Below are 20,736 nucleotides of genomic sequence, written 5' to 3' on the forward strand. Positions count from 1 at the left end.
TAACACTCCAGGACACAGTTAATAAATAAGTTAAAAACAAAAGGTGCAGAAAAATAAAATGGATAAGATAAAACAATTGTAGAAAGAAAGAAAAAAAGGTTGGGAGCATGCTGGTATAAAATACAATCAGCACATAAAACTCATTCTTTAAGTTACTTTTAAAAGCAGCAGTTTCTAGAAGACTGTCAAGAGGCAGGGTGTTCCATAGCTTGGGAGCCGCAGTACTGCATGCTCAGTCAACTAGTAGTGACCTGTGTTTAGGTGGGAGACAATTAAAATCATTAGAAGTCTGCAAATTGTGAACAGATTTGTAATAGCGTGACCTTTTAAACAGATATTTAGGACCGCTGTCAAGAAGAATTTTATATGTAAGCAAAAGAAGCTTAAAGGATACATGAAGTGATGACCGTTATGCCCCCATAGTTTTCATTATCTTATACAATAGTTTATATCCATTTTTTAAAAACATATTTTCATTTAAAGAATGCAGACATTGCTCTCCGTTTTTGCCTTTCATCCACATGACGCTGGCGTTTTCACTTTCGAATACGCTTCTGTATACTTCTGAAAACACAGCCTCCGTGTAGGGGGCGGCAGTTACCAGTATATGTGGACTGTATAAACTTGCGTGTGAATTTAATAAAAAATAATGTTAACATACACCAGATTCTCTCATTACAGTAATCAGCTAAATTTTTGCAAGATAACATGCAGACTTTATCAAAATATAACAATATAATCTATCAAAAAAGTGCGCCACGATCTCTTCCACTCATGGCATCAATAGCGATACTGCTAAACCCGTAATAAAACGTTGCTGCGTGTTCCTCTACCAAACACTTCCTTCACTGTTTCAACTAGGCCTTCTGTAGCAAACTGAACCAAAGACTCGACTAAGAAATGATGGTAGGCTCTCCAGACATGAAGGAGTCATAAGCGACAAGCCATTAGTTGTTTCCAAGTCAAAACAAAAGCCAACCCAGCAAGTAATGGGCTATACCTATTTTAGGAAGGGATTATACTGGTGACCCTTTTCGGGCGATGAAGGTGGACTATGGAATGTTTTCAGAGACATACATGTATGGAATTTGACCTTGAGGGATTTTAAAAGGGTTCCTCTTAGAAGCATCTCAAATATATATATACTGGACAATATAACTTGACAAATCCGCTTGAACGGGACACACAGACCTCAAAAGTGGGGCCATCTTAGGTGCAGAGCCTGGGGCGGTCACCCCACTTGCCACCCCCAAACGGCGCTCTTGCTCAGTGTTGTACCATAGATGGGTGAAAGCACAGAATTTTAAAAATGCAGACTCTAATCGAGCTCTGATTTGCTTTGTGCACATTACGTAGCACTTCTCTGATTTAATCTGGCTCATTACAATGTCTCATTTTCTGATTGGTCATTTTTCACAAAGGATTACCATATTCCAACATGGCTGGCATAAAAGAATTACTATCCATGGTGGTTGTTGTGTTGCGTACTTTTTTTTTTTTGTACAGTTTTAATGCTGCATATATTCACAAAAAACCAATAATTTACTGGTTGCTATAAATCCTGCGGTCAGTCAGTGTTATCATCCCTTCAAGGGTTTTTCCACCAGTGTATGTATTCCAGCTGTGTAACTGTGAGTATAGGCTTGAGTGGGCCTGCGAGGGGCAGGTGCCCGATTCAGGGCTGTTTCCTGCCTTGTGTCCTTTACTGCCAGGAAAAACTCGGGACCCCACAAGTTTGAGCGATGAGTGAAACAAGTAAATTACGACTCGTATGCAGTTTCATGAAAGTGACCCTAAAATTTGATCCATAGGTGATCTCACAATTGTGAAATGAAAAACTCACTGAAGAGGTTTTTGTTTTTGGGATTTAAAGGTTTATTTATAAGAGTGGAAATTAAGGAATTATTGCTTCCTGAAGCCTTGTTCATACTTCTGTGTTTACATGTGTTTTTTTTTCTGCAGCAGTTAAGTGTAATCCGTACCACAATGTCAAAATCAATTGTTTCTTCCTCTCATTCACTTCACTGTGGAGGAGTGCGGTTCACTTTTTAAAGATGTAGCATGCTACATATTTTGCACGCCTTATGCACATTACTGCATTTTCTCCACAACAAAATCTCACTATAAGGGAAGCTGCCACTGCCAAACTCCACCACATTTTGCAACCACCTTATCCTAGTTGAGGATACGCACACAAAACTCAAATGACAAGCAGAATTAATACATGAAAACACTTCCAGACAAGAACTAAAATGCATTTCCTCTCGTTGCAAATAGCACAGATTTCACTGGAAGCAAAATGCACTTTGTTTTATTTTTTTTTTTTCGTTTCACTCCAAATTCAATTTAGTGTCAATCATTTTACCCATTAGGTTCATCGTTATGCTTTCCATCCATCTGGTTAGTACAGTTAACAATTCACATAATGGCCTTTTGTTCTATGGACAATTGGTCTGGGCTTATATTTTTTGTGTCTTTTACAGCTCATGCAAGGGAATTATTGAAAACGTTGTTCAGGAGAGAAGAGCCAAAAATGAAGAGAATCCAGAACAAGAGCTACATGAGCTAGAGAAAATCCAGGTAATGATTTATGCGGTGTGTTTCTAAGTTTCAGGCTATTTATTCATTCAGCCAGTCTCTTCATTAGTTATTTGGTTAATCAATTACATTTGAGGAAAAAGAATTTGTACACATTTTCTTTTATGCTATTTGATAACCTAATTGTAATGTTGCTAAAAAGTCAATCATAAGAATTCAAATATTGTGTATATGAGTTGCGTGCTATGTATATTTTTAATGAGTTTGTTTTCCTTGTATTTTTGTTAACTGTTCTGAGGAGACATGCAAGTAATAATTTCATGTCTGACTACACATCACAATAAACTTGACTGCACTTTAAAGATTATTTTTCTGAGATGGGATGGTTTTCATGACATGAACTTTAAGGGTCCGTGTGCGAGTAGTACCCGTGCTGCACTCAATATTTACCGTCAGCAGTGTTTCCCAACCTCGGTCCTGTGGCTGCAGGTTTTTGTTCCCACCAGCTTCTGTTTTTAATTGAGCTCCTGGGCTAAATAAGTGATGTGTTATTTCCCAAGTTCTGTGTTTTGGGAACAATATAGAAATTAGAAAACAAAGTTTGGTAATATATATATATATATATATATATATATATATATATATATATATATATATATATATATATATTAAAATGTACCAAGCAGTTATACGGGAATAATATATTTTTTTCTTTATAACAATATTTTCATCTTGATTTTCACTCTACTTTTCTAGGTGTTCTAATTGTTTAATTAATCCATTATTTACTAATTAGTGGGTCTGATGCTGGGGAGGATGAAAGCCACTATCTAAATCAAGTGGACTGAATGGTAAACTGGTGCAATAAAAACTCTCTCTCTGAATGTAAAAAAAGACCAAAGAAATGTTATTTGATTTTAAGAGACAGAAATCTGTATGTTCACCTGTTGTAGTTCTGGGAGAGGAGGTAGAAATAGTGACTGAATATAAATACTTAGGAACTTACCTAGATAACAATCTTAACTGGAATACAAATACAAAGAAAATATTCTCTAAATGCAAGCAGCACTTATTTTTCCTCCATAAACTCAAACTATTTAAAGTAGACAAAGGACCTCATGTTGTCCTTTTATAACAGTATGATCCAGTCTGTGATCACTTTCAATTTAATAGTCTGACAAACCAAAACTCAAAAAAGCTCCAGCAGATTACGAAATATGCAGCTAAAGTTGTTGAGGCTGATGTAGATGATCTGACTAGTGTCTGTGTGTCAGAGGGCAATGTTAAAGAAGCTGGAAATCATCTCAACTGATGACAGACATCCATTGCATGTACAGGGTGGTCCAGATCTAATTATGCAGATCCAGATCAGCTGGATGACTTTGATTTATGTGGGGACGATTCCAGTTCGACGCGAAGACAATTCTTCATGTCGTCAGTTCGCACACTTCTCGATGGTCCGGGATTTTTTGGGCGATTTTCTATGTAATAAACTTAATAAGTTATAGCGTAATGAAAATTGCATAATTAGATCTGAACCAAAGTTCAGTAAATCAGGAAGAATAGTCTCTTTGAAAACCCACACAAATCGCTCCAGGAACTCCTTTTTCCTAGTGCCATTCAACTTCTCAATAAGAAATATCGGAGATAATGATTAAGGTTTTGATATATATCCTGTAACTTTTTTTTTTTTGTGTAAATATGTATTATCTAACTGCCTTACCTTAACCTTATCGTGTTTCTATTTGTCTGTTTTATTTCATTCTGTCTGTTATTAGATGCAACTGAGAAGGCAAATTTCATGTTTCTTGTGTAAACATGACTAAATAAAGAAATATTAAACTATAAAGTAGTTGCATCCTTTGATTATTCCGTGTTGTTTGCTAGCGTGTCTGCTCAGCTCATTTTAAATTGTCATTAATAAGATACAACGAAGGAGGAAAAACTGCACAAAGTATAATGAAATCAACAAAAGAGAGTTAAGCATTTAAATCAATAGCAAAACCAGAAATATTTCTAAATGTCTTATAAATATAAAAATCATGCTACTGTGCTTTTCTGAATGTAGAATAAAGGAAAAATAATAGCAGCTAATTAAATGAGCTCAGTGCTACCAGATGTTGTCACTGATTAGGAATCTGGTTGGAACAAAAACCTGCAGTCACAGCGGACCCCCAGGACCGAGTCTGGGAAACACTGAGCTAACGGCACTATGACGCTGAATTGGATTTATCAGATGTGAGAAAGTTGTTGTCGGATTATATATTTATAAAGGAGTTAGTGAAGAGCTGAGTCAACATGCATCTGTAAAGGGAAATAAAAGGCTAAAAGTTATTTCCAGATGGTGGACTTTCAGGAGGAGAGTTTCATTATTGAGGCTCCTCTTAAGAGTGGATGATATGAGATCTACTCCTAGCTTTATGGAAGGCCCTGTCTATAGCATCAGAAGGGTATCCTCAATGAATGAAGAAACTCCTCATTAAAATATATATATATATATATATATATATATATATATATATATATATATATATATATAATATAAATATTGTTTTCTTTTCTAAAAATCTTTGTAAATATTAAAAAAAATAAACTTATGACCTAAAAGTTCCACACATTGTAGATTACCATAATTAATTGTTTTATTTGTTTGTGTTTAATATATCCAATTCTTTTCCAGAATGAATGCAACGATTGGAAGGAGACGTGCCAGATCCTGTTGGTACAAATTAAAGATTCTCCAGCTACTCTCTCTGAAGCTGAGTCTATGGTGACCGAGTCCAAAGCAGACTTGCCACCTTCCCAACCCACAGTAGCAGCAGAGGTGAGTTGAGAGTCTCCCGACAGTCAAGATTGTTGTACAGTTTGCTTTTGGAATGGAGTTTCTTTGGTCAGTTTTGGACTGTGTTAAATCTGCTGCTAGACGGCACAGTGACACAGAATTTAACGCTGCTCCGGCCCTGTGAAAGCTTGAATCCCATGCCCGGCCACTGTCTGGGTGAAGTATGCATGTTCTTCCCATTTTGTTGTATGTTTTTGTCCAGAAACTCAATTTTTCTTCCCACCAAAATGTGTTTTGAGCTCATACAGGATTACAAAATGGCCATTGTGAGAATATGGACATGTGTGAATGACTAGCTTTTATGATATACTGACTCCGTTCAGGACTAATGCTTTGCACCCAGTATTGCCAGGATAGATTCTGCCCCCATATGACCCTTAAGTGGATTATGTGGGTTGAACGCTATAAAATTTGCAATGGCAAAAACGTGACTGAAAACAAATGTATTTAAGTCCATCCATCCATCCATCCATCCATCCATCCATCCATCCATCCATCTGCTTCCGCTTATCCGAGATCAAGTCACAGGGGCAGCAGCTTTAGCAGAGATACCCAGAATTCCCTCTCCCCGGCCACCACTTCTAGCTCTTCCGGGGGAATCCTGAGGCGTTCCCAGGCCAGCTGAGAGACATAGCCCCTCCAGCATGTCCTGGGTCTTCCCCGGGGCCTCCTCCCCGTTAGACGTGCCCGGAACACCTCCAGGATGCATCCTGATCAGATGCCCGAGCCAGCCACCTCATCTGACTCCTCTCGATGCAGAGGAATAGCAGCTCTACTCCGAGTCCCTCCCGGATGACTGAGCTTCTCACCCTATCTTTAAGAGAAAGCCCAGACACCCTATGGAAGAAACTCATTTCAGCCGCTTGTATTCGCAGTCTCGTTCTTTCGGTAACTACCCATAGCTCATGACCATAGGTGAGGGTAGGAACATAGATCGACAATGTATTTAAGTAATTTTACCAAATGTTTGATGGATGCCATTAGTTAGCTGGTTGTCTTATTGAATAAGACAGAAAAATCTAAAATTAAGCACAAGATAACAACTTCCAAATTTTAAACTAACTCAAAACTCTAAGCAAATTCACAGAAAGAAACCAGAAATACAAAGAGCAAAAATCACAGGAAACTCTGCCCTCTGTACAAATGACAACAAGGACCCTACATATAAATATGAGGATGAAGAATATATTGATCCACACATTTTCTGTTTCCACTTTTTCCAATTCACTGTCCAAGAGATCTAGAGCCTTACCTAGTGTAGAAGCAACAGGTCTATTTTATAATACATTGTATAAATATTATAGTGATATAAAAATTAAAACGTGTAAATTACTATTTATTGGAAATGTATCACATAATTCTTTTTTTCTTTTTTTTAAAGTTGGATATTAAATCAGAGGAAACCGAGAAGTCATTTGAAGAAGTAGGTGAATCCACAGACCATGAAGCCATCAAGGAGGTCAGAATATTACATGTTCATTGTTGAACGTATTTATGTATTCACTGAGTGACCAAATTTAGAAAGTACGGCCATCAAATAGTAAGTTAGTCCTTCATTAACAGTCAGTAAAGGGCAAATTAGCCAAGCTGTGACCTTAGCAAGTGTCAGAATGGATTATGTCCATCAAGTCGGTGGTGGACTTTAACTCTGAATGGCTGGCTTTAGCTCCTTCTACACATGCTTGCTTGGGTTGAAATGTTCCTCCGGTGAGGTCAAAGCTTTAAGCTAGATTTACTCTTCTCTTCCTAGAAACATGCCAGGGTTTTCTTAACCTGTTTTTTCATAAACTTTGCCTACTGGAAAAGTCATTTGCAAATGACTGCGCCCATAAAATAATACAACCTGAATCGAAGAAATGATACTATGAAATGTATAAATTGTACTCCTTACGAGTTCCATTTAATGTCTTGACAACACACGTTCGCCCACTCCATCACCCTGACATCACTTCAGTGCATTCAAGTTTAGGCCATCGTCATGTCTGCTAAGTACAATGAAATTTTTATTTACATGTCACCTCAGAATAGTGATAGTAATACTTCATAATCAGATATGTTAGATGCAGGGATTTGAGATTCTTTTTGTATTCATATTTAAATCTCCCATCAATGGGAATCAAATGTATTGTATTCTTCTTTTTGTTGATCTTCTCTGTTCTGTATTTATATTGCATTGCCCACTGCAGTCAAATCTTTTTAAAATTCATTGATAACAAGTGAAACCCAGTCACATTGCAGACTGCATTACAGTCTGTTCTGGCAGTGCCTGGACTAGAGTTAGAAACGGGCATGGCAGCCCTGGTAGACATTCAACTGAACTGTCCGATTCCCTCAGTTCTGGACAAAAAGATTTTTGAAATCTTTGACTTATTGAACTCGTACTTTGACACCATGCCACCACTTCACTGCACTTCTACTGAATTTACACAACAATTGACAAGCCTATCACTGGTTGGACAACATCTGTGTCAATGGGCCCGCTTTATCCATGTGCATATTGTAATCCAAGACCTCATACATTAGCTGATTGTGCTGTTGAGTTTTCTGACATTAGAAAATGGATGCATGCAAACAATAATCATCATCATAATAATAATAGGCCAAAATTTGATTCTGCTGTGGCCCAGCCAACTAAATCTATCAACTCAATCGCAGTGGAAGGAAGGAGTTGAGCCAAATCATTCTAGAATGCATCTGATGATCTGAGAACATTAGAAATATTTTGAGAACAGGCCATTCACCCTAACAAAGCTCTCCATTCCTATCCACCTAATTCCCCCCAAATGACATCAAGTCAGTATAACTTCATGCCAATGACAAACTTGTGTAATTGTTTCAGTGGGTATAATTGGCTTGCGTACTCACGCAAAGCTGATGTGGCTTTTTATTTTCGATGTATGAAATTTGGAAGGAACCATTTGATTTTTTTAGGTTGACTGGTGTGTTGCAGCTTTACTGTGGGTCTGGGCTGTGCACTTGAGAGACAGAGGATCTCACAAACACACCCAGAATCAGCATCAACTAGACAAACCCCATTTTATGTACCAGAATGTTCACAAGAGAAATGAAAGTGATTACACAAAACACAAGTAACGTAGAACGACACCACCAACCAGTTTAGGTAACCATAAACTCCCCTATTTTAATAACATAAATAGCAATTAAAGCACTAGAAATGAATGAAATGAAGATTGCACAATATGGACAGCTAGCTTAAAAACCAAAAAAAAAAAAACACAATTTTTTGCAGAATATCGTAGTCAAACCTAACCCTCCATGTCTTGCTCTGTGGAATACAAGTCCTCTCCTTACCTCCCAAATAAGCTTCTCTTATAATAAAAACTTTGATTGTCCAATTACAAAAGAACAATTGTGCTCCATTAAGGAGCTAGTGTGCCATGCTAGACATGTTTACTGATAGGAACCGCACTGTGGAAAGCTTGTTCCGCTTACAATTCCATCTAAAAGAAAAAGGGTGACAAAATAACCAAAAAAAAAAAAAAAATCACAAATCAATCACAACGTAAATGATGGGTTTATACTTTGCTCGTATTAAAAAAAATATTTCAACATACAGATAACACAGCCAGGTTTTGTCAGAAGACCCAAGGTAAAAGTCAACAAAGATGAACACAGCAGTTAGCGGAGGTGCTCTTGCTGTTCCAGCTGTTGTCTTCTCCAGACTCTGTAGGAGTTTGCAGACGTTTGGAGTGTGGAAGGTTAAAAACGTATAATATAAAGGATGAGCATAATCATCAGAAATAAAAAGTATTGTATATCAAAAGATGAATATTTCATAAGCAGGCTATTTATAGGAGTACAAAGCTTATTAACTTCCTTGGCTTAGAATTCTGTGTAAGTACGGTTAACCCCAAATGTCTCTCAAAGTTTAGCTGTTATATTCCAATGTTGGCCTAGTTGTTCCTGCCCCCAAATCATCCCCTGTCCCTTATTGGCTAAATATGTCTCTCACCCCACCTAATAGTTAATATGTGCCGAGTACACTGGCTCAAAATGTAGTGAGAAAAAGCGCTATATACACATACAGAATTATTAATGTTCAGCATTAAGCCCAAATAATGCAAAGGGAACAGTTTTCTGCTGCCACCTAGTGGATAAAATTACATTATGCTGTAAACAAGACATGAATATTTTTATGCATTTTACCAACCTAAGCTTATTCATCAGCATTCAAGAGTGAATTGGAGCCTTCAACCGTAACACAATACTGTGTGAACAAGAGGCTGTAAAGTCAGTGTTAGAGCAAACTGAAATATTAGCCGAGTCAAGCAATAGTGATGATGATGGGAACTGGACATAAGATGTTGACAGAGACAGTGAAATTAATGCATACGGCACTGCACGACCACACCGCTGTGATATGCCTGCTGAATTTGGTTACCTCAAGGTTCACCAATGTAGTGAGTAGGTGTGTGGCAAAAAGGCAAAATGACTGGGATCAAAACAAAAGAACAAGACAGACGTTATCGCCGTAGGCACTGTTCACAGTGGAAGTCACTAAGCCTTGTGCTGTGGTAGGCTGCAACAACCTAAGGGGTGCATCAGTCATGTGGATTGGGCATCAACATTCTACCCACTCGTGCTCAAACAGAACACAATAATAATAATAATAAAAAAAAAAAAACAAGTGTGCAAAGAAACGCACTTTTATTGTCCTGGTTTTGACATCAGGCTGTGCTTTGCCGACTGTTTCAAAACATGTCACACTCAGAATGTGTACTAATCTGCATCAGTACAGCAGTGGACACTAGACATACTGTAGCTTTCTAACTGTATTTATGTTAATATTTTGATATTTACTTGTTTCTTTTACATGTAACAGCATCTTTTCTTATTGAAAAAACTCTTTTTTTGCCTCGTGTTTCCAGTGGTAAACATAATGCTAAGGAGGCGACATATGCAGTGTGTCATAGTTGTCCGTGTATCACTCACCTTCACTGCAGCTAACAGCAACTCAGAAGGCAGGCAGATGGAGGAGGCCTCTTAACTGCTTGGAAGTAAAGCACAAGTACATTTAAGCGTCTGACAGACAAAATCAATAGGGCATCAGTTAAGATGAAAAACCACAAACCACCATGGAAAGAGAAAACAGTCCGGGTATAAGGAAATGGAAAATAACCAGACCCGTCAGATCTAAGGGACCCATACTCTGCTCATTCATAGCCCAAATGGCTTGTCTACATGGGACAAGATAAAGGCAAAGTGGTCATAGACTGAAGTTGCAATGTAGACTTCAGCTTCACATCACTAAAACTGATACATCATCCAAAGAAAGACTATTAAAAACTAAACAAATAATTGACTCAAGAAGGCAGCACAATTCACTTAGGTTATGTAAATGAAGGCTACAATGGACAACTGCTGTCAAAGTTGTGTAGTATGATATTGATAGATGAAGGGTTCAAAACCAAATCAGCGTATATCATCCACATATGTGCAGCATATTTATTTTAAAAAAGTAAACAAACAAATTTGACCAGTATATACATGAATAATTCTGTTTCTGTTACAGGCATCTTGCAGCAAAGAATCAAAGCAGGAGGAGGACGTCATGGACTTTAATGCCAAAGCTTTAAAATTTATTGCTCACGACTCAACCATACAAGAGAAGCTTCTTAAGGAAGATCTAATTCCTGTAACAGAGGTGCAGACCTGTGTAATGAAAGAAAAACTCATTTTTAGGTCATGTATGTTTGTTGCTCACTATTCTCTTAAAAGGAATGCTTCACATGATTATTTATTTTTTTTTTTTTGCATGTACAAAGGGGGACCCACAAATTCACAAAATTGTTAAAACAAAATTATTTATACAGTTTACAGTGATTGTTTTTTAGTCACAGTCAAAATACTCACCAGAGACGCAGTCCACTTGTCCCAGTGCTTCTTCCATTTCAGTTAATATTTCCTGTGCTCCTCTTTTGTTACCATATCTAGTGCCTCTTGCGATTTTTCCTGTTTTCTAAACATTGTAACACATAGTCTTGTCTTCCCTTAAGTCTCAGTTTAATTACTGAAGCAAAAAGAAGTCACAGGTATGTGGGCACGTGTGCCATGTCAGAATAAAATACAGCCTTGCACGTGGCACCGCTCAGAACACTTTTTCCTGCCCATTGCTTTCCCACAGGCACTTCCATGTAATGTCAATGATTAACAAGGTTGTACTTGCGGAAACTTTTCATTAACAAGCCCATTAATGCAGAAAAACGTGATCAGCATCGTTTTGATGTTCGATATTGACCTGACATGCCTTTTTCGGCTAAAAAGCAATAGTCAAAGTCATGCACATGATTGTGGAATAAATATCATAAATACGTATCTCGATCAGCTCAGTACATTTCCATTTAGTAGACAGGTTACCAAGATTATAGGTATACGATCCATATCGGCATAGTCGATAACTTCACCTTAATCATGCGCTATTGACCGATTCTGGGAATTTTTGGGGTTTCTGCTCATACTTTGTATTGGTCCCTGAGAAAAAGAGTTTAATCTAATGTTTTCATGCAGAATGGAGAGAAAGAAGTTTGTTATAACAGAAGCCAGTAGTGACAAATGCTGTACAACTGCAAAAGATAAGAAAAATGCCGATAGAGAGAAAAAAATAAAATCTTACGTTACTTGTGTCACATAATTTACATCAGTTATCCAGCAGTATGCTTGCAGCATTGCAGGCCTTTTTTGCTAAAATATTATTAAACTAGCTTTGCTATCCATTTAAGATGGGTTGAAATCTAAATAATCAACACAGACCTCAGCGTTAACCTTTGCACTGCACCACGCAATGTATGTCTCTGTTATATATTTAGTATGGGATTCGTAAAAGCAGCAGAATGACAGAGACATAGCAACCAGATGGAGACACAGGCACTTGTACCTTCATTAAGGATGGTAGTTACTTCTGGAACTGTCCGCACATATCACAAACAGGAAACCTAAAGCCAGGTGGCAGTCCCTTTTTGAAATTAAGACACGCCTCTCCACCTCATTCATTGGTCAAGAGTCCGGTCTTCAGTTCAAAAACGAATGAATTTGGTGGTCCTCGAGTTACAGTTGTCAGAAAATATTGGAGGAAAATTTGCATTCCTCAGCCCAGACGCTGTACATGGGGGGCGCATTTGGACTTTGCCTCAGTGGCTGCAGCATAAACGAAGTGGCCTTCCCAGTCTCATGACCTTATCATCATTGAGCCGCTTTGAGAAGATCTCAGACATGGAGTTCATGCAGGACAAGCAAACAATTTATAAGACTTGGACCCTTTTTGCCGATAGATGTGAAAAGCACAATAAGATAGATCTTTGTCACTGTCACTTTTACAATGGAATGACGAATTTGAGGGTGCAGTCGACTCAGTGTGAGGCGTAAGAGTTAAAAAGACAAGAAGAGAGAAAATAATAAACCTGAATAGTAATAAAAGTACTTTACAAAATATACAAATTGCACTGATTGACTTAAGGTCTATATTGCACTTTGGGAGAATGATATGGAGCAGAGTTATTTACCACCTTAGAAAATTAGTGGCCTTATTCACAACTGTCACAAAAAAACTGCAAGCCGTCATTGCATTTTCAGAGATCTTACAGTAAGTCTGTAGTCATTTAGAGATCTCTGAAATGCAACTTCCTGTAAAGCTGCCTATGTTTTCAATGGGATTTTTGGGCTATTTTAAGATATCTCGAAATAAGTAGGTAACGATTGTCAAGATAGGTTATGAATGGACCAGACCTTGCATTAGACAGAGAAGGGGGAACCGCTCATGTCAAAGCCCCAGAGGATAACCTTAAAGCTGTGACCAAACTCCTTTCCCACAGGCATTTGTTTTAAGTCAGATTTATAGAATTTTGTCATTCATTTTGTAAATTTGTCACTAATTTTTGTTTATTGGGGAAAAATTGTCAATTTCAAACCTACTTAATGCAAGGTTGGGTGCTGGGGGCTGCAACTTGTCTCAGCAGCACAGGGCAGAAATCAGGCCTGGACTTTACATTATTAGACCATCACTGGGCTCCCACCTACAAGGCATTTTGAAATTGCTAATCACCATAACGAGCACATCTTTCAGGATGCGAGGGGAAAAAATACATTGACAGGGAGAAAAAGCTTACTGTGGTCAGGCAAACAGCTCTAGAAATAAGAAAATGACCCACATACTGTATTAACATTGAAATGAGTGCCGAGAATTTCAAATCATGTTTATCGTTGCAGAGTGAGGCGATGGTTTCCCGACCTCAAACACCCAGGGCAAGAAGAGCCTTTGAAGCACTGGCTGCAGTTGAAATTTTACAGCATCAACTCTTGTAAGTATGGCAAATTAAATAAAAATCTGACAGATAAGCACACAGACACATGAGAGTGCTTCTCCATCTCAAAACTAAATATGGCATCGATTAATCTGACTAACACAAAAAAATGCTCAGTTAAGTTTAACCAAAATTTTATTTTCCTTACCCAATGTTGTCTGTAGTGGTGGCCGAAAAATTTTTTTTCTCTCATGTATGCAGAATGAACATAACATTTTTGGCAGAAAAGTACCCAGTGGTGATCAAAATTGCAAAACTGTCCACGTTACTCTCATCCAATAATCCACATATCAAGTCATCGAGTTGTTTGTTCATATTGTGCAAAAAAATTCTGTATTTTTTTTTTTTTTACTAAAATATTGTTAAATAAAAATCTAGAAAATGAAAGTTGTGCACAAACAAAGAGGCCCCTTTACACGTTGATGTGCTTTTAAATAGAAAATCCATCCCTGCCCCTCATACTTTGATCAAGAGTCTGGTTTTCAATTTAAAAAGCTCATTCCTGTGTGAGGGGCTTCCTATTTCAGGACTACTTTCATTTTCCAGAGCCATTTATATTTAACAATATTTTAACTAAAACTACATGCATTTTGCATGCTGTGAGCATACGACTGGATGAACTGACATATGGATGATATGATACGAGCAAAACACAGTTTTTTCCAGAACGTTATGGATAATTGCTGTTGTCCAATGGTGGCCACCATTGGGTCACTTTCCAATAGAAACTTTATCACCTTTCTCCACCAAAATACAAGATACATTTTTTTTTCCCCCCACATCTATCACTACAAACGGTATGGGGTAACACACATAAAAAACATTAACCCTAACCCTAATTGGGTGGAGTATCCCTCTAATTACAATTAAACTGTAAGAAGTTACCATTTTTATTCATACATAATACACATTCATGGACACATATGGCATATATAAGCTGTATATGCATGCAACAATTTTTAATATTAGTTTCTTGCATGAATGATTTATAAATTATATTTGTATCTATACATATAAAAGGCAAAGCCCTCACTGACTCATCACTAATTCTCCCACTTTCCATATAGGTGGGAAGCTGAAATTTTGCGTGCTCATTCCTTGTAGGTGTACCCCCTAAAATAAATATCTATATCTATATCTAGAGATAGAGATAGAGATATAGATATATAGAGATATAGATATATAGATATAAGATATAGATATAGATATATAGATAGAGAGAGAGAGAGGAAACCTCTCCTCACTACTTCTACGACTTCCAATACACATAGAAAGCCCAAATTTCCCATGTTCATCCTTTACACTGCACTTACAAACGTTAAGTATGTTTTATTTCGGGCCATGCCCCGTAACGAATTTTCAAAAATAACGTCTTTTTGGCGGTTCTCACCGTTATGCCTTAAGGAACTTTCAATACTGACCTCTTCTATTGGCAGTTTCATTCCATATTTCTGTTAACAGAGGATATATTTCACGGCATAGACGCACCTACCACGTGTTTGGCTCCCTGCCTAAATACATTAACGACATCCCGCACTCATGTGCCTCCTCCCTCACTTCCTTACTTTCCTCAGCTGTTCGTCGTGGTCACTGCTCTCTTCTTCTTTACTCCACCGCTTCAAGCCTGTTATTGTTCGCCATGCTTCAGGTCTTCCTTCTGGAGACTTCTGCCTTTTCATTTACTCCACCGCTTCAAGCCTGTTATTGTTGGCCTTGCTTCATACATTGACAATAATTCTTCCATCCATCCATTCACTAACCCGCTGAATCCGAATACAGGGTCACGGGGATCTGCTGGAGCCAATACTCTGACAGGGTTGTCAGAGTATTTCCTAACAGAACTGGCTCAAAAAGCTCAAACTATTGAAACTTAAACCTTTCTAGAACCAAAAAGTAAACCAATTCATTCCACTCATACACACCCAGTTCCACTGGGTGAATTTAAATACACCAGCTAAAAAAAACCTAAGTGTCTTTGGGACGCGGAAGAAAAACCAAAGTAATCGAAGACCGCACCATATGGACATGGAGTGAACGTGTAGACTGCACACAGATAGTGACCTGGCTAAGATTTGAACCCAGCCAACACCACTACACACTGTGTCACTGGGCTCATTCCATCTTAGACATTTAGTAGCTAAACCAATAGCTAACCAGTAGCTAAACCAATTTACTATTCACTTCATCTTTACTGAAACTGTTTTTATGCTAACTTTATGAATCGAAATTTGTCATGTGTAATGCATTTATTTCCCATTACTTTATATAGTGCTTTGTAATGCTTATTCTAATTGATTGATATGCATCGACACATGTACATTATATACGGTGCATATATAAAAAGAGAACACTTAAAGTTATACACATATATGCACAAATACGGTGATAGGATTCCCAGCTATGAACGAGTACAAAGACACGACAAAGGCATCCTCACTCATAAGGAGAAGGTTATGCTAAATACCAGTGAGAGTAAACAGCTGTCATAGGTACGATGATCAGTTTCCTTATGTATGGTTACAAAAATAACCCAAACGTGTGCACCACTGGCTGGCACATTTTATATGAGATCATATGCAGGGTTAGGTCAGGTCAGGGAGCATGCACTAGTACAGTGTGTTGCCACACCCACCACATGACAAAACAGCTTGGGATCCTGGTTGGCAACCGCATATTGTTTATTAGTGTAATGCATCTGATTGTAATTAACTTGTAACAATATAATGGTCCAGGGAATAGCCATAGTATTCTAAATACCATAACTGCTTTAGTGTTGTAACTCTCACTGCACCTTTTTTTTTCCTTCTTTCAGCTGCTCCACTTAGGAGTTGCAACAACGGATCATCTTTTTCTATATCACTCTCACTGCACCACTCTGAGTATTTATATCACTGTATCCAAGTGGGGAATCACAGCAGCAGCTGATCGGAAAGAGAAATATTGGTATACAGCATCAAGCCCACGCTGCCTCAGCCACGGCAAAATGTTTCAAAGCCTTTCCTGTACGGACCTCGCGGTTCAGAAACAGTTTCATCCCAAGAACTATAAACGCACTCAATCAAGTGCTCCTTGTAGAACTGTTTGTACTTATAAGTATAATTACCTCACTGTAAACTTGCACTACAGTTATAATATTGCACCACTTTATAAAGCGCGTATTTACATAGGATGACGATACCATTTTTAAGATGAAATGCAGCAAAATATGTTGATTATATTATACAGATACAACTTTAACTTCATTTAAATAATTTGTATTGTTAATAATTAAACATGTGAGGACACGGTGCCGCAGCGCTAGCAAGTTCACGTATTGTTCCTGCCTTGCGCTGTATATTTACTGAGGCTGGCGCGACACTGGAAGGATAGACGGATAGAATAATTAAACACGTACTATGAAGATATTTCAATGTTCCTTAAAAGTTTTGAAGAATCAGCGATCTAAGCTTACAGATGGCTTAACGTCTATTACAGAGCTGATTGTGTGGCGATTGGGTATTTGGAGAAAGAAAAGTAAGGACAGGAATCGGAGGATAGTATGTTTGAAAGAGACAATACTGCTACAATAATTTCATCGAAAGTCGCACACAATCACGCACCGTATTCCCCTGTTTAATAACATGTTTTAACTCCTATCATTGTGAAAAAGATATCACGCATACATCTCAGTATTTCAATTATTTAGAGAGCTGTAATATCACGAATGTAATGGATTCTGTGTCCTGTCGGAGAAAGGGAAAGAACGGAAGCACGTAATGATTCACACACCGAGCACATTGAAGATCAAATACAAAACAAAGCATTTAACAGGCTACTTTAGTTACAATGGGATTTGAGAAACTAGTAAATCATACGATTTTAAGATGAATTTTATGATGTTCTACTTTAATGACAAAATAAACTATGTGATTAAAGTGGATGTTTCGAGATTGAAGTTAACATTTCGTGCTTTTTTCCTACTCTGTGGCTTTTTTTTTTCTCTGTACCCTAATAAGCTTCCATATGACATTCAGACGGTGGACTACATCTCGCCTTTTCACGGCGACTTTGATACGTGACTTCTTTTTTATGTCGGGCACTGTGCGACTTTGTGAACTTGAACTTGTTTTTCCAACACGCTATGTCACTCGATCAACTTCCTTTTGTTGATTATACCACTGTATAAACCAACAAATAGTACGTTTTTCTTTACCTCCACTTGGTACTCACTGAAATTCTTATATTTTCCCTCTTGCTTTTGCCATTGCCTTTTCACAGAATGGGGAGCTTAAGGTCTATTTATATTGGATTTGCATATTCAAAGAGGTGTAATTCTGGGAGGAGACGGGGCGGGACAGAAGGCGTGTGCATGTGTGTTAAGTTTTCATACTGGTCGAGATTTACAGAGCGGAAGAACACGGAAGTTGGAGTGCGCACAGATTCCTGCATCTGGAACTTTCTGTGCCTAAGAACATTTCGGCGTTTGTGCTTACGCCATGTTATAGCGCAAAATCTACGCACGGCGTTATGCATGAGGCCCCAGGATTCTAAAGACTTGGACCTTCGTCCTTTTGTATAGATATCGGGAGCGTCACACACCTCTTTCCAGTGGACCTCATAACCCCCTATGCCCTCCCAATCCGTCTACTGACTTCATAGGAAGAGTGACCAGAGACACGAATGTCGCTGCTGAAGTAAGTAAACCTCTCGATGAGGTTGACACTCTCTCTGCAGACAGACATGCTGCTGATGGCTGTGCCCAAGAGGTCATTAAAGGCCTGGTTTGATCCCTAAAATAAAATAAATTCACTTGATCATGCCCTGTACACATTTTTCCAACAGGAAGGCGGAGGAGCGCGCACAGAATGCAGAACAGCAAATTGTTGACATCAATGAACGTCTGCATGTGGCACATGAGAAGATCCATGACTTGGAGCTACAGCTTAAAAGCAAAGGCAGCAAAGACAATGCAGGTGAGAAAATTGGCTTCATATTTTAAATTAAACCTTACTGTTTTGTACTGATAGGGTCCTAGGGTGACCCAATGGTATCATGGCAAGCTGTAATTGACTAGAAACACTTTAGTGCCAAACATATTGTTTAGAACGCTACACTCAACAGTGACCTACAGTATAAATTTACAGTAACACAGTGGTTCTCAAACTGTGGGGTGGGCCCCCCCTAGGGGAGCGTGAAGTAGTAAAAAGGGGGGCACAAAGATGTGAAAAAAAGAAAACAAGAATCGAAATTATGAAAAATACATCTATTGAAACCAAAACAAATTAACTTAAACTACATTCTGATACTAGAAAAATAAATATAGAGTTAGATAGATGTCGATAAAAGTTAAGTAGGTATAATAAAATATGCATCTATGATATATGATTAATTAAAAATTAACAAATTGGTATTAGTGGGCTTCTTTCAAAAAAACGTTAGGGGGCGCGATTAAAACTTAAATCGCAAATACTTAAAGGTTGAGAAATGCGGCAGTAACACATCGTGGATATTTATTCAAAATACAACTTCTATAATCTATTTTCTAACTGATATGTAACTTGTGCTACAATAGTAGGTGTCAAGTTTCATTTACAAGAAACAAACTGTACAATGAAAGAAATTAGCAATTATTAAAAAAAAAAAAAATGTACTAAATGTGACCTATTCAGCAGGACCTGGTAAAAATGCTAAAATAAGTTAATTAAAATTAAAACCCACCTCAAAATCTGAATACGCATTACTATACAATGTACATACAAAGGCAAAAAACCCAAGCGAAAACAGCAATACTTAGCCAGTGTACATTTGGTTTTTAGGAATATTCAATTTCACACTTTAGGTGTAACAATGAGAAGATTCATCACATCACCACTGACAGGCAGTCACAAAGTAATGAACGAACTGTTAAAGTACATGACTGGACCAGCGTTATCTACTCCATAATAAAACACTAAGGTCTGTGTGTCCAGTTCCTCCGAGCAATCTGGTTGGTCAATTTGGAGTTTGTGACGCCACGAAAGAAGTGCAAGCGTGAGATAAACGAGGAGGAGTAAAGACGCACGCTGAGAAAGTCTGCACAATTAATTCAATTCTACCAACTTCATCGAATGATCTAAACTGCAATTATCTAAGCGAATTCTCTTGATTAACTCCGACATCACTGGAGCTTGTCATTTTTCCGTATGAGCTCTCTTCCCATACTTTCATTAGCATCAGGATACAGAATTAAACAATTGCATAAAAGTATCAGAGGTAACTAATGTCCTCAAACTAAAACAAATAGAGGAAAAATTAAGAGAATATTTTAGTCTTCAGTATAAATGAGGGTTAGTTAAAAAGTATCCACAATATATTTATAAAAATGAATACAGAATAAATACATAAGAGCTTTGAATGTCATTTTTCAGGCAAGTATTGTAATCATCCAAAGCAGGGGTCCTCAGTCACAGTCCTGGAGGGCTGCAGGTTTTTGTTCTAACTCGTTGCTTAATTACAAAGCAATTCTTGCCAATAATTTAATTTCATTGCTTGTTAGTTGCTTTAACTCTGCCATGTCAGGTTGTTCTCATATCCTAGATTTTCTTCCCCTTTCTAAGGATATCATCCAAATGATTTAAAGGCTAAAATGGAGGAGGAATTCTCAGTGCTTCACTTTTTTCTCTTCACTTTCCTTACAAGTATTTAATTAAATCAAATAGTGCATGATAAATACACAGTGGTGTAAAGGGTAACAAGCTAAATGCAGAAATGCTGGTCTCTTTTGTCATTTTCATCTTATTGCTAATTAGGAGCAAAAAAAAAAAAAAAAACGAGAATTCAGCTGTTTAAGACTAAAATAAGCAATAAGGGCGCAAAATCTTAACGAGCGAGACAACAAAAGTGAAGCATAAATGTTACTTGAGCAATAAGTGCTTCTTATTAAGCAATTGGGTTGGAGCAAAAACCTGCAGCCACTGCGGTCCTCCAGGACTGTGATGGAGGAGGATTCGATGTTGAGATTTTGATTAATCTCGACATTTTAGCAGTAATGGCTGCTGGTAGACAACCCAATCAGAGACA

At 37.8% G+C, this 20,736-nt stretch overlaps 1 protein-coding gene across 2 annotated transcripts in view; it reads left to right on the forward strand.

Annotated features, from left to right (window-relative positions):
• axdnd1 (axonemal dynein light chain domain containing 1) overlaps positions 1–20,736 on the forward strand; it is an 82,889-nt gene that overhangs the window by 57,933 nt on the left and 4,220 nt on the right. Inside the window, exons 20-25 of one of the 2 annotated variants that reach the window (XM_039767804.1) lie at positions 2,484–2,580; positions 5,219–5,362; positions 6,762–6,839; positions 10,914–11,045; positions 13,604–13,695; positions 18,520–18,650. In XM_039767804.1, coding sequence (XP_039623738.1) covers positions 2,484–2,580; positions 5,219–5,362; positions 6,762–6,839; positions 10,914–11,045; positions 13,604–13,695; positions 18,520–18,650 — 674 coding nt within the window. Of the gene's footprint in view, positions 1–2,483; positions 2,581–5,218; positions 5,363–6,761; positions 6,840–10,913; positions 11,046–13,603; positions 13,696–18,519; positions 18,899–20,736 lie in introns of those variants that run through there. The other variant, XM_039767803.1, reaches the window with a different exon arrangement.

Source organism: Polypterus senegalus, chromosome 10 (genome assembly GCF_016835505.1).
Source record: "Polypterus senegalus isolate Bchr_013 chromosome 10, ASM1683550v1, whole genome shotgun sequence".
NCBI lineage: Eukaryota > Metazoa > Chordata > Cladistia > Polypteriformes > Polypteridae > Polypterus > Polypterus senegalus.